We start from the raw sequence: 14,118 nt of genomic DNA, 5'->3' as shown, positions 1-14,118 counted from the left end.
TTAGGCATTAAATTTATTAAAAATTATTTGCCTTCCTCTAATCCCTTCCTCTACGTTGTTTTATTGTAAGCTACATTTCCGCCCGAGCTTGTTAGTCCCCTACTTAATAATAATACCTATACTTAATACACCTTTTTAGGTTACAGTCATGTTTAGTATTTATTAATTGTAAACATGTAACAACATATTGAATTGATTCATATAATTCGCCTTTCATTTCTTGGAACTTTTAAATGTGTTTATGTACATGTATTTAATTACGAAGAAATCATAATATTTTTATTTACCTTATATCAGCTTTAGTATTAGCTACTATACGTTCAGATGTTGTTGTGTAATTGTCGGTTGCATAACTGAAACCAGCAGATGTTAAAAAGACCTGTAAATGAAATTTTAATTAAGATATAAGTGACAGATTTCCTTAGACGGGCTACTCACGTACCTGCAGCAGGGGCACTATTGGAATTGCACCCTTAATTGGCCCTTAATAGTGATGTGTATAGGCAAGCAGGGACAATTATTTAGAAAAGAACTGAAATTGCTCCGACGGCTGACAAATCGAGATTGTAGGTAATATCGCCCCTGCGCTGCGGCAGGTACGTGAGTAGCAGGCATTACATTTATTTATTTATTGGTTTGCCAACGTTTGTTTACATTTTTACATATTTACAAAAGTTTAGATACACAAAATAAACAAACATGGTTAATGTAACAAACACTTACTGGCAAACACAGCATGCAAAAACGTTAAACCAGTTCATTTTTTAAGTAAGTTTATTTTTTAAGTACATGACACAAGTATGCTAGGTACCTATTAAATTTTTAATATCCTTACTAAACTATAATTTGATACCATATTTCAGCGTCAACTTCCTATATTAATTAGCCAGTATAGATTTCATGTAACCCATTTTGATAATTATTCATCACTGAAAGATGCTCTTAGAATATTCTTCTAATAGAAAACCTCTCTCCTTTTGTAGAACGCGGTGAAAAATCTAAACACTATTTATTAATTAACAATACTGAAGAGCAATATCATTTTGCTTTTACATTGTGAGTATTATCATATAATTATATTATGTAACTTACAAAAGCAGCCCAAATTAACATAATAAACTTTTAAATATCTTAGGAGACTTGAATATATTTCTACCAGGTGTAAGTTAATCCAAATATGCGATAACAATTATTAATTATCGTAACTAACGAAGCAAATTTATTACCAAGGTATGAAACAATAATTTAGTACTAATTTAATACTCATGTTTATTTCTTACGTTTACGGTTATTTTCTTATTCTATTATTCAACGAGCAATACAATTTACCACAAGTAAATTTTTGAAGAGCAATATTTGCTTGTATTTAATATAGCATCATTTATTTTGAAGGCGTTCTCAGACATTCAGATTTTGCCCGAAAATCGTTCGGTAAGTAATCAATGACATTATATTTGTTACAATTAGCTTTAATTGAAATATTCTCGTTTTCCATTCCAATTAATATTAAAAATGCGAAACTCTATCTATCTGTGCCTGTTCGGATTTGAATGAAATTTGGTATAAAGATAGTTTCCGATATGAGAAAGGATATGATATAAGATGCCGGAAATCCCACGATAGCAGGAAGTTAGCGGGTTTTCCGTTTTAATGCCAACGAAGCCGCGGGCGGAAAAAAGGAAATAATGTAAAATATGTATTTATAATTCAATAAGGGTTATAATTATAATATAATATAATTAAACTAATAATTGTTTAACTAAAAACTAAACTGCCTTTCAATGCTCAGAACTGGACAAATCAGAAAAAAATCATCATGATCAGTTTACCCACACGGGAACTCTCGAGGTACAAACCCTAAATAAATACAATAGAATTTCTTTTTTTTTGATATTACAAACAACCATGTAGTCTTCAAACATTTGAATACCTAATTTTCTAAATCCAATATCCAGACTCTATGATACAAGATATTATTATCATATAAAAATAATTTTTCAATATTATTTTATAAACGGTACTAATACCGTTGCAAATTTTGAACACTGACAATTATAGACGATTCTCCAAAAATATTGCGTGATTGAAGACTTGTAGTTAACTTAATCAACAAGTTAACAAATTGAGGGGAAAACTGATTGCCTTGTCTATATAACGGACTGTCAATTTATACTCGCATTTTGGTATGTCGACTTTCACTATTAATTGGGCTATCATAATTAAAGGCCAAAGGAATATTCTAACGTATTTTGCTGTATTAATTGAAGACAGACAGTTTCTCATTTTTAATCAATTAATCTACCCGCTTTATAATCTCCAACAAGTTTGAACATAAAAAAATATATGAAATAAGTATGTTAACAGGACTAACTACGAAGGAAATTTTTTTAAAGCATTATTTGTTTATACACTTATTTCATTTAAATACCAACGGCGACTAATTTTGGTTAACCCATTGACCACCGAGCGGCCCGATCGGGCCGAGACACAATAGATTTTCTATTGTGTCTGTGATCCGAGGACTGACGGATAAGTTTGTGACATTATTACTTACCTGTTAACTACTTCTTATTAATTTGCAGTTTAAAATCTTTAATTTTTTTAAAGTGAAACTTTTATTATATCGTCTCAAACTTTTTGGTCTGTGTAGCGCATGTCGCGTGAAAGCAGTGTTCAGAACCGTTCGAACAGTTTCACTTTTACCGTGGTTTCATAAAACCGCACAACATTTTTTATTAATAAGATATTATATTATGTAGATATTATATTAATGAATCAAACAACATGTCGTAGCTTTATTTTTTACGTTCTAATAAAAGTCTAAAACATAAAGATGCACATTATATTGTTATAAATGCAGTGCAGTGCCTTCATGTCAACCTTGTTTACCAGGAACATGACGATTTTTTGGATTGATAAGAACTTCATTTTAGTAAGTAAACAATAACATTAAAAAAGAAAAGATAACTGTTATGAAGGACAACATAACATTTTTCTTCTTTTATTACCTAATTGTTTATACCTGTATAAGTGTATAGGCTTTAACAGTGAAAAGATTCTATGTTTTGGAATAGTGTAACTATTGAAGAAGAAGAATTAGTTTTTTTTTAATATGAGGTGTTGGCAGAAAAAATAGTTTATTTTTTTCATATTCCCCTAAACTTTTATAATAAGCAGACATTGAAATTACAAAAAATCTTAAACCAACCGAGTGCGCAAGAAGACGTGATCTCACTTCTTCTTCTTCAATAGTTACACTATTGATGAGTAGATCAATTAAATCAATCATGAAGAGATATCAATTTAAATATAGGATTATGGTCGCTATAACATTGTGTTTCATTTGACTAAAAAAAATGTTGTCTAAACAGCTTAACTATATCTACAACTAGCCATGTAGGTATGTACACACAAAAAATGATAATCTTCAAAATGTAGTCCTATTTGAATTCCATTTTAGTGCATCGTAATTTACATAAGTTTAAATATTATGATTTCATTTCTTATTAAAATGCGTTTCAAATAATAGAGGATTTTCTCTTTAAATAAGAACCTTTTTTATATCATGCATTCAAATGTTTTATTGAACTTACCTCTCCAAACTAAAACAAATAATACCTATATCCTGAAATGACATTCATCATTATTAATTTTCGTGAAAACCCACGAAACATTTTTATGTGAATAATAATTAACACTTCCCAAAAATGGACTACTTCACTCATTCTAGTAAGGAATTACATTAGATAAGTGTAAATAATATAACTTATAAGTCGTTTATTTGTACAAAAGCTTTACGAATTGTAGTAGATATTATATCAAATAATTATGAATTTGGTACTGAATTTTAGTATGGAAGTAAAAAAATATCAAGGAAGGCTATTCACATTTGATTATAAGCGAATAAATTATAAATACCTTACCAAAAATATTGCACAACAACAAAAGTTATAATATATCATAATAAAATGTATTTTAAACTTGTATTAATATTTTATAAACACATTCAGATGAATTAATTTAGACGTCCCGCGCTGCATCTAACGGTTAAATATACCTACTGGAAACCTTTCTTTTTGGAAAAACCGAATATCGCTTTGAGTCCTTAGAGGACAAAAATCATATAATTTAGGTTCTCTCTTATGCTAAAATCAAGCTCAATCATTCCATACGCTGGGTGCTTATAATTGATGCAGTGAACTTTTCTGTGAAATGTAATTAAATGTTTTAATAATTTACTTTGATTGTCGTCGGTTACTTCAATAAAAATAACTGTTCCTCGCATTTTTTGCCGTTTCTTTTACCTTATAATAAATATGTACACACTGCGGAGAAAGTGCCAATAAAATATTAACCATTCAGATCACGATACCTACATTACAAAATTAAATCAATGAACGAAAAGATTAGGTACGCTGTAAACTTTAATGGAGCCATACCTGCCTATTTATAATTTGAATATGTAAGTACCTCATACCTACTTATTTTTTACAATATACATTCACATTTTACCTACCTATACTTCCGAAAATTTAAAAAATATGATTTTGTTTATTATTTTAAAATTCCTGTCTGCATGCAGAGCAGCAACTATAATCTGGTCAAAATTAATATTTTTTTGATTTTTTGGCGTTTAATATATTATTAAAATAGCATACACCCGAGTTTGCTTGTGATTTTCAGAACGGACGGATCTTAAGTGCGTTTTACGTACCTATGTAAACATCCGCACTCATTAAAGCTCTGTTTGTGGAGTCATAAAACATCTGCAATTAACTTACAAAACACGAGTGCAAAGCTGTATCACAGTATTACAATATGTGGCTGTATGCAATAAAACAACAGCATTGTAAAATATTTTATAAAACAATAGTAGTAAAACGGTGACTATTCGGGAAAGTCATTATTGTGGTCCGCGTGGATTACGCCTAGTGGTTGCAAATTGTTTCTTAATCCTAGGTATTACGTGTTGTTGCTTGCGTGACGTAATTCGGTAAATCCTCTGCCCATTCATGTGTCGATCTTAAGTTAATGGACAGCTAGAATTGGCTCAGTTTTAGTGCAAACGGAGCAGAGCGCGCGTTTCGTATACAGCCAGCCAGCGCGCGCGTTTGGGGACTCCTTATATATAAGGAGATCTTACGAAACCGTTAGCACATTCGGACTATAGTCTGTCCAGGAAATCATCTGTTGTTGTCTCCCTAGTCGGCCAACATGTCACCTCTATTTCTGGTAATTATAGTGTTGTCTTTTTTCCATGACGACGGTGCTATGTCACCCATAAGAGTGCGCGCCTATGTGAATATAAAATAATAATTTGAGTGAATATGGCATTAGTGATTTGAACTTTAAATTATATTTTGTAAGATCTTACCGAATATTGCAATGCCTTCAAACGCTGCGATGTCGCAAACGTTATTACTGTGGTGCATAATATTTAATCACAGTCACTGTATGTGTGAATGTCATTAGTATTTCATGAAGTCACAACTCACAACAGCCTTAACTTAAATGACGCCTACCTAGGCTTAGTATTTTTTATCACATAACGTATGAAGTATTAAATACAAATTTTGTACATGTACATATTAATAACAACTCTTCGTCTAACTCTTAATAACAACTCGTCTTTTATTTTAACTTTTTTTATGTATCTATGCGAATTCTCGTAATCTTAAAAATACTAAAGAATAATGTGGCTGATTAACGATAAAAATATGTTTTTGTTGTCTCTGTTTACACTAACTGGTTTTCCAAATAAAAAAAAAACCATTAAAAGATCATATTATAGCCGCACCTTCATGGACTATAATACATATTTCTAATCAGTTATTGTCAATGTGAATTTATGTGATGTTAAAAATACAATGTTAATTCATTTTAGATTATTGGGCTATGTTTGCTCGCTACAGCCAGATGCACTCCCTACATCGACAACCAAACGCGACCACAGGTGTTAAACTATGAAATGGAAACCGCCAATATGCCAAATTCCTACAAATTTCAGTAAGTAATAAATTCATTAATTTCTTTATAGGTACCTATTATAAAAATCTAGAGCGAAGTCTCTTCATCTATATTCTATATACTATACAAGTTGGTTATAAACTATTAAAATTTTAATTTAAAATATCTGAGATATTATTTTTCGCTAACTATGTATAGATAATTCAAAACTCATTAAAGTATGAAATAATATTACACTATAAAAAAAATATATTGACTCCTATAATACAAACAAATTATTATCAAAATACGAGTAAACTGTCATCGTAATAACAAACATTTATAAGAAATTCAGTATAGCTTAAAATGAAATCGCACTACATTGAATACAAACAACTAGCGCCAGCCTTGAACTTGACCGAGATGAAAACATATTCATATTCACATTTTTATAATTTTAAAGCATTTGTGTTGTCAATAGATTTGATTTAATATATAAATATTTATATATTTAATTAGGTAAATATTTCTTATTTATATAAAATTTTAATTGAAATAGAAAAAGCTTTGTTAGTTTAAAATTAATCTTTATTTTATTTAAATACTAGCGGTCCGCCCCGGCTTCGCCCGTGGTACATATTTACGTTTTCTCTACATAAAAACCATCCTCGTACTTCAAGGAATATAATAAAAAAAGAATTATCGAAATCGGTTCAGCTGTTCTCGAGTTATGCGCTTACCAACACATTTTGCGATTCATTTTTATATATAAGAAGATTATAGCCTAGAATACTCATCAATGACATCTGCATTTTATAGGTTTAAAAAATAATAATTAAATGTTAAACTTGACAAAAAGGCAGCGATTGGAATGCTTACAATTCTATACATAGACTACAAGCCCGCATAGGACAAAAATATGGATCAAATGAACCACCAGGAGACATATCTAGAACGATAGCAGAGCAAAAAATAATAAGATTCATCACTATGCCGTCACTTGTAAGCTGTCCAACTGAGTGCAGATGAGAATTGAAAAGTACAGGTAGACTCGGTAAATTTTGGTCATATATTTTTGTACGGCATTCTTAACCATCGATAGATCCATTAAAAATAATAAGAAACCGCTCAGTGCCGTACAAAAATGGTGGTCCACCAAGTCGGAATTTTTATTTAATTTCCGAGAGTTACCGGGGGTAAATTTGGTCATTTGACCATGTACGGCATCTGTGTCATACTATTGCTATACTGCTTTTAATCCATTATTCCGCAACGCCGTACAAAAATCATGGGGACAAGGGGAAAAAATCGAGAGTTGCAATCCCCTCTCTTTCCCCACTCCAGGGGGTCATTTGACTAAGTACGGCTTCGGTTCCAAAACATTATCTAGCACTCAAAAGTACTATTAAAAGCAATGCCGTCAAAAAATAATTGTTCTTTTAAATGTATACCAATAATCATCTTAATTTCATCGAATTCTTGATATAAAGAGCTGTAAGGTCATTTGACCCTGTACGGGAACTTTTTTTTTAACATGATATTGTAAAATTCAATTGTTGTATAGTATTGCCGTTCAAAAGAAACCGTTCTAAAAAAAGTTATAGAGAAATGCAAAACCAGAAATTTTGTTAAAGTTTAAACATCGTACATTAATGAAATATAATAGTTTTCTACACTTTATCCGTTGTTTTAAATAGTATTAACATAGATATATTAGGAAAAAACGATGCCGTACATTTTTGTGCAGACCACATCTTTTAGGCTGATGAAAGCGACGAAAGCTACAATTTTAAGAGTGCTTTATGGCCATTTGATACAGTACGGCATTAACATATTTTTACCCAACTACGGCAAAGCAAAAGGAGGGTTATGGTTGTTTACAGGTCATGTATGTATGTTCATCTATTCCCTCGTAACTTCTAAACTACTTATCAGAATTCGACAAATGACATATCATTAGAAGCGTCTGAATTGTTCACCAGGATAACCAGCGACCAGCTAGCTAAAGGCTATATGGGGTTTCACAAAATCTAATGTGGCGCCCTCTAGCGGACAAAACATACAGAGTAAAAAAATAAAGTTAAGATAAATATGCAGTGTTTGGTATCATTTGAAAGCGCTTTACTTGTACATTTTGAATATGTATATATTACTAACATTTGCTTGTGACTTTACCTGTATTCATGGACTGATTGCATATAATTCACATCTTTTCGTTCATAGCTTTTTTATTAGTTCATCAATTTAACGGAGTCCATTCCACCTGACTCCGACTTTCCAAGGTGAAAATTAACCACCTCGAGCTTCTTAATATTAATGTATTAAATATTTTATTATAAAAATATAAAGCAAACATTTCGTTATATGGATTTTTTTCTTTTTCAGATTTTTCCCCTTTGAACCAACGAAAATGTACGGCACATGAAAAAATATTATCTATGCATAAAATACTTTAAAAATAAATTTATTTCGTGTTGTGTCAAATGACCCCCTGGAGTGGGGAAAGAGAGGGGATTGCAACTCTCGATTTTTTCCCCTTGTCCCCATGATTTTTGTACGGCGTTGCGGAATAATGGATTAAAAGCAGTATAGCAATAGTATGACACAGATGCCGTACATGGTCAAATGACCAAATTTACCCCCGGTAACTCTCGGAAATTAAATAAAAATTCCGACTTGGTGGACCACCATTTTTGTACGGCACTGAGGGGTTTCTTATTATTTTTAATGGATCTATCGATGGTTAAGAATGCCGTACAAAAATATATGACCAAAATTTACCGAGTCTACCTGTACTTTTCAATTCTCATCTGCACTCAGTTGGACAGCTTACAAGTGACGGCATAGTGATGAATCTTATTATTTTTTGCTCTGCTATCGTTCTAGATATGTCCCCTGGTGGTTCATTTGACCCATATTTTTGTCCTATGCGGGCTTGTAGTCTAACAGTGACATTTACATAATAATAAGTAATAACTAAACTAACTAACTAAACTAATATCTAAAGATTAACTATTACTAAATTTATTAGTGTATGCTCGACACTGAAAAATGCCTCCCTTAAAAAAATCTATTTATAATATAGATACAAAAAAAAATTCATTAAAGTATGTAGACCACTCTTTCTTTATTCAAATTCATGCAAATAACATTCCTCTATGACTTTTGTATTATGTCATAATTGTTTTTAATGTTAACGAATTTGGTGTCTATTTATTTACATAACTAGTTTTAAAAATATGTAAAGTTAGTCATTTTAAATAAAATATTTTTCATAAACCAGTTCCACAATAAAAGAATTTAAACAAAAACATAAGTAATGGAAATAAATCTACTCAAAAAACAAATTCAATACAAAACATAGGTAATTCAAAAGTAGGTAAAAGTTTTCTCTCAAAAAGCTTTTGGCCAAAAGCATAATTATATTTATTACAATATAATATGCACAATGATTTGTTTGATTTACTATCTCAACAATAAATAGTTGTCAATATGTTTTTGATAAATTATTATCTTTCACTGCCATAAATATCATGTAACATACATAATAAATACACTCCACCATTCAAACTTTCACCTTCAATTTCATCCGCTTCCAGTTTTGAGATAAAAATAAATATTCTTCTTTGTCTAAATTCTGAAATATTTCTGTGCTAACAATATCGCCAACTTGCTGTTAATTTAACAAGCAATAGGAGAAGCGGGTGATATATCGGTTAGTTTTGCCTTTTTCATTTGTAAGTTTGGATACATTTTTTGCAGTTAACCATAAATTTACAGTGTTTCAAAAGGACGAGAATATGCTTATTGCCTTTATAGCACATGAATATCTGAACTTGCAATTACATCCGGCTTTAAAACTTATTTATGATGTAATTGCAAAATAATTACCGAGCTCTAATTGAATACCCTTGTTTCTAAGATAATTAAGTTATTCACACGTGATCTTTGTTTTATAATTAAAATAAATCCGGGATTAGACAATTATTAGTTCTTTGACCTGTTTTCAACAAAAAAGTGTGTTTTTGTGTTTGATTCAGGACCGGATTTCATCATAGCACATTAAGACATTCTTTTGGAGCTTATTTAACTAGAACTTAATTCTCAGATACAAAAAAATATAAAAATTAAACTATCAAGTAACCTACCGAGATCACAATAACCTTACCGTCCAAACTAACTAACGAAATATTATTTTGTCGCAATCTACGAGTAGGAGGCCATGCAGATCTTATTCCGGCCCTGGCCTAAGCTCATTTAAATAAACGTTTATTATTATAAAATATATTCCCGCCCGTGGATTCGGTTGCGTGTCCTACAAAATTTTTGTACTTCGTGGATTTTCTAAGTCTGCGTATATCTCGTTAACTATTTAGAAACCTCTAATTTCTCTGTCAATTTCTAAACCTATCCAATGACACCCATTTAATTACATATTTACACATGTATTTTGTTTTACCATGGTAACATGTATCTTTCTGCTCCTAGATTTTTTTTTCAAATACATAATACGTTGACTCTATTGGTTGTTCGTTGTATCTACCTATTGGTCTATCACCATATACAATTTTGTCAAATGCTGCCCAGTGGTTTTTGCGTAATTGGCGCACATACAAACATACAAACAGAAACTGGAGATTTAGTATTATGATAACATGACCTACAAGCTTACATGGTCAATTCGTAAGAAAATCTGTGTATAAACAAAATCTTGTTTTATTTATCAATGCTAAAAATTAAGTGTTTTTTTTAATAATACCTAATGCCTTATAATAAAAATAGAAATACACTCATCAATTCATTATGATCTCATAGCAATAACTAAATGCACATAATATAAATACAAGTACGTGTATGAATGGCATATAAAGATGAGAAATCACACCATTAGCTGAATTTAACGACATTACAAGTGGCATAACATTTTATGTGATTGTCATAAATCTGTTTTTTTTTTTTCGAACAGCCGTGTTGAGATTTATGTATGCATTCACTTTGTTATTATTTATTGAATTTAACCGATGAAATGGAAAGCACAGCGCAATGGTGTGACTCAACTTTGCCGAAAACGGAACAAACAATGTGGAACGTCGCGCCTTATGCTAATTTATCTACTTTGTATTTACTTTTGCAGTTATTTATTACGCCCAATACGTGATTGGATTATGTACAAGAAAGTTATTCGTTTGTTTTCAAACAAACATTAAATAATTTGGTGACATTCACAAACGTAGGTTCTTCTCGACGAATACCTAAGTTTGGTTTTTATAATCTTAAATTATCTCCTCCACTTAGACGCCAGTTCGCATATCTATATGTCCGTAATAGACTATAAAATCTAAATTATTTAACAAATCCAATTATTTTTCAATAAAATATATATTTAATCTCAATAAATCTTGATTTTATTGCGACAATTCTCATTATGTGGGTGTAACGGCAATCGTCTTCAAATCTAAATGATCGGACCCAAAAGAAAAGATTAAGCGTGAGTCATGCAAATGGGTACTACTAATGCCAAATAACGACGATAAAATAAAACATAGTAATTACTAATTACTCATGCTTAATCTTTTCTTTTGGGTCCGATCATTTAGATTTGAAGACGATTGCCGTTAATTACTATCAAATTGAACATGTTGTACGCCTAAACGTACTAATCGAAATAAACCATTAATATGAGGACATTTTTTAATTTTCTTCTAATAAATTAGTACTATCCAAGAAAGTAAAATAAAGGTCGCCGTAAGTTTTGTACGAATTGGTCATAAGTTCAATAGGACAGAATAAATCACGTGAAGGATATTAATAAGCACCTGGGGATAAGGGCATAAATTTTGTTAAAATATGTAGAAAGTATTCGTCCAAGACATCCAAGACAAATTCGTCAGGTTCTGCCACGAGCCACTGTTTCATGTCACGTCAAAGTTTTGAAATGTCGTGCCTATAAAAGGTTTAATGAATCCGCATCGTGCGACAATGATACTATAAAAAGTAGAACGGAGACAACATTGCGTAGAGAACAAAAACTGATACTTGAATAATGTGTTACGCCTTCTTCAAGTTGAGCGTTCGTTTGTTGCTCCAATGTCTTTACAGAGCCGTTATTTTATACTTGCCCTCATTTCAATGAAAATTGTGATGTGAAACGTATATTGTCCTTATATCGTCGTCCTATGTCGCCATTTGTATTCAAGCCAATGCACTGAATACTTAGGTATTTTAAGTCGATATCCCATAATGTAATAACGAGAAAGTAAACATAAATGCATTACTGGAAAAAGTTTAATTTACAACCGACCACATAATGTAGTGCCATGTTAGATGTGTGTCCCTATAAATAGGGACAATTTAACAAAGCTTTATTATAATACATATTATAATTTATATTATAGGTATGATGAATTTAAAATAATAAAATTTAAATGCAACAAGAATCATTAAAAATAATTTATGAGGTGTGACCTGGCAAGATTATATATAACATGTTGACTTTATCGAGAAAAATTCTTAATAAGTTTTATATTTAATATAAATTTTTAAATAATAAAATAATCATAATAACTAAATAAAATTTATATGCCTACTTGCATATTAAAATATTATCCAGTATTTTGTATAAGGCAAAATTTTCAACCTTCATGCAACTGGCAATATTTGAATAAACGCCAAGTATATTATATTGAGCATTATAATATCTGATCGTGCAGCATACTTTTAATAGTTTTAATAGTAAAGATACTCTTTAACTTATAATGTACATTTTTATTTTTTATTCAGATGTTTATTCCATGATTAATAATGCATACATACCTAGTTGAGTGTGGTTCACTCTTAATATACTCCATTGAATTTATCCGTAAATATGTTCTATCCCTACAAAAATATCATAGAATAAAATGATTTTAAGAAAGTACATTATATTGAGATTATGCACATGCAATTATTGGTAGTTTTAGGTTAATTAAACTGTTTGTATTAATGAACTTAAATTTTCTAGACCTATATTGTCCATGTGGTTAAGATTTAGTTAAGAACCAATTGTACATTCTTTATACTTTGTTTGAGCAGGTAGGTAAAAGTCTGACCGTTAAACGTGTTCTTATCTAAGATTGCGTCACCCACAGAAAAATATATACATATATGTACTTTTAAATTATTTCGTCCATTTCTCATATTTCAAAATTTACATAAATACTTTTAACGTACCTGACGCCTGACGTCATGTCTCCTAACTCGTAATTAGGTGGCTATATATAATCTAAAATATCCTATATCCATATTAATATTATAAATGCGAAAGTAAATCTGTCTGTCTGTCTGTTACTCAATCACGCCTAAACTACTGAACCAATTTGCATGAAATTTGGTATGGAGATATTTTGATACCCGAGAAAGGACATAGGCTACCTTTTATTGCGAAATATTTTTTATTGTACCACAGGCGAAGCCGGGGCGGACCTCTAGTTATAAATAATATGACACTTCTTTCTCTTTAATTTCTAAATATCACTGTTAGGTTTTGTATGTACAAATATAATGCACAAATTCACATGCTATGTTTATGCTGCAACATCATTTATTTAATATTTCCACTTTGCCTTAAACCATGGCATAAAATATATCCATCAGGTTTTATCAACATAATACCGATCTTTGATTACACAGTGATAATTGAATTAGGTTTGAGTCACCTATTCGTGACCTATTCGTGCATTCGACTATGATAAGTACCTAAATATAGTACAATGCAGTCAATAATATTTTGAATTTCTATTTTCAGCTATGACGCCAATGATGGATCTTCACGGACAGAGCACGGCGAAATCTTAAACCCTGGTACCAAGGACGCGGCGTTAGATGTTTTAGGTGCAGTGCGATGGTATGATGACAAAGGGCACCTCTACGAAATGACCTATAAAGCAGGAAGAAGAGGCTATCGAACGATTATTAAGAAATTATCCTAAGAATACCTACGACATTATCCAAAAATTAAAATGGAAAAGATTAACAAGACTGGATGTAATATTTCTATTTATTTGAACGTCTCATAAGACATTATTTATTTATTAAATTATTGTTGTTCGATTTGTATTAAACTTTAGTCAATTATGGTATGTGGTTTTGATTATTTTTAAACACATTGACAAGGATTTCCAAGGTGACGCGACG

At 30.8% G+C, this 14,118-nt stretch overlaps 1 protein-coding gene across 1 annotated transcript; it reads left to right on the top strand.

Moving 5' to 3' along the window:
* Positions 1 to 5,060: 5,060 nt before the first annotated feature.
* Positions 5,061 to 14,063, top strand: LOC149904642 (larval cuticle protein 65Ag1-like). The gene is made up of 3 exons (XM_090107221.1): positions 5,061 to 5,232; positions 5,885 to 6,006; positions 13,730 to 14,063. The coding sequence occupies exons 1-3, from the start codon at positions 5,215 to 5,217 to the stop codon at positions 13,911 to 13,913; spliced, it is 324 nt and encodes a 107-aa protein (XP_089963347.1). The 5' UTR covers positions 5,061 to 5,214; the 3' UTR covers positions 13,914 to 14,063.
* Positions 14,064 to 14,118: the final 55 nt, after the last annotated feature.

The sequence above is a fragment of the Colias eurytheme genome, chromosome 11 (genome assembly GCF_061535395.1).
Source record: "Colias eurytheme isolate Ceu_HAF_F1 chromosome 11, ilColEury1 Martin Lab GWU primary, whole genome shotgun sequence".
NCBI classification, from domain to species: Eukaryota; Metazoa; Arthropoda; class Insecta; order Lepidoptera; family Pieridae; genus Colias; species Colias eurytheme.
The sequence above is the reverse complement of the archived record's forward strand: the minus strand, read 5'-3'. Positions and strand labels throughout refer to the sequence as shown.

Coding starts and splice junctions, on each gene's coding strand:
- LOC149904642 (XM_090107221.1), top strand. Junction 6,007..13,729: donor CCAAATTCCTACAAATTTCA/GTAAGTAATAAA, acceptor TTCTATTTTCAG/CTATGACGCCAATGATGGAT.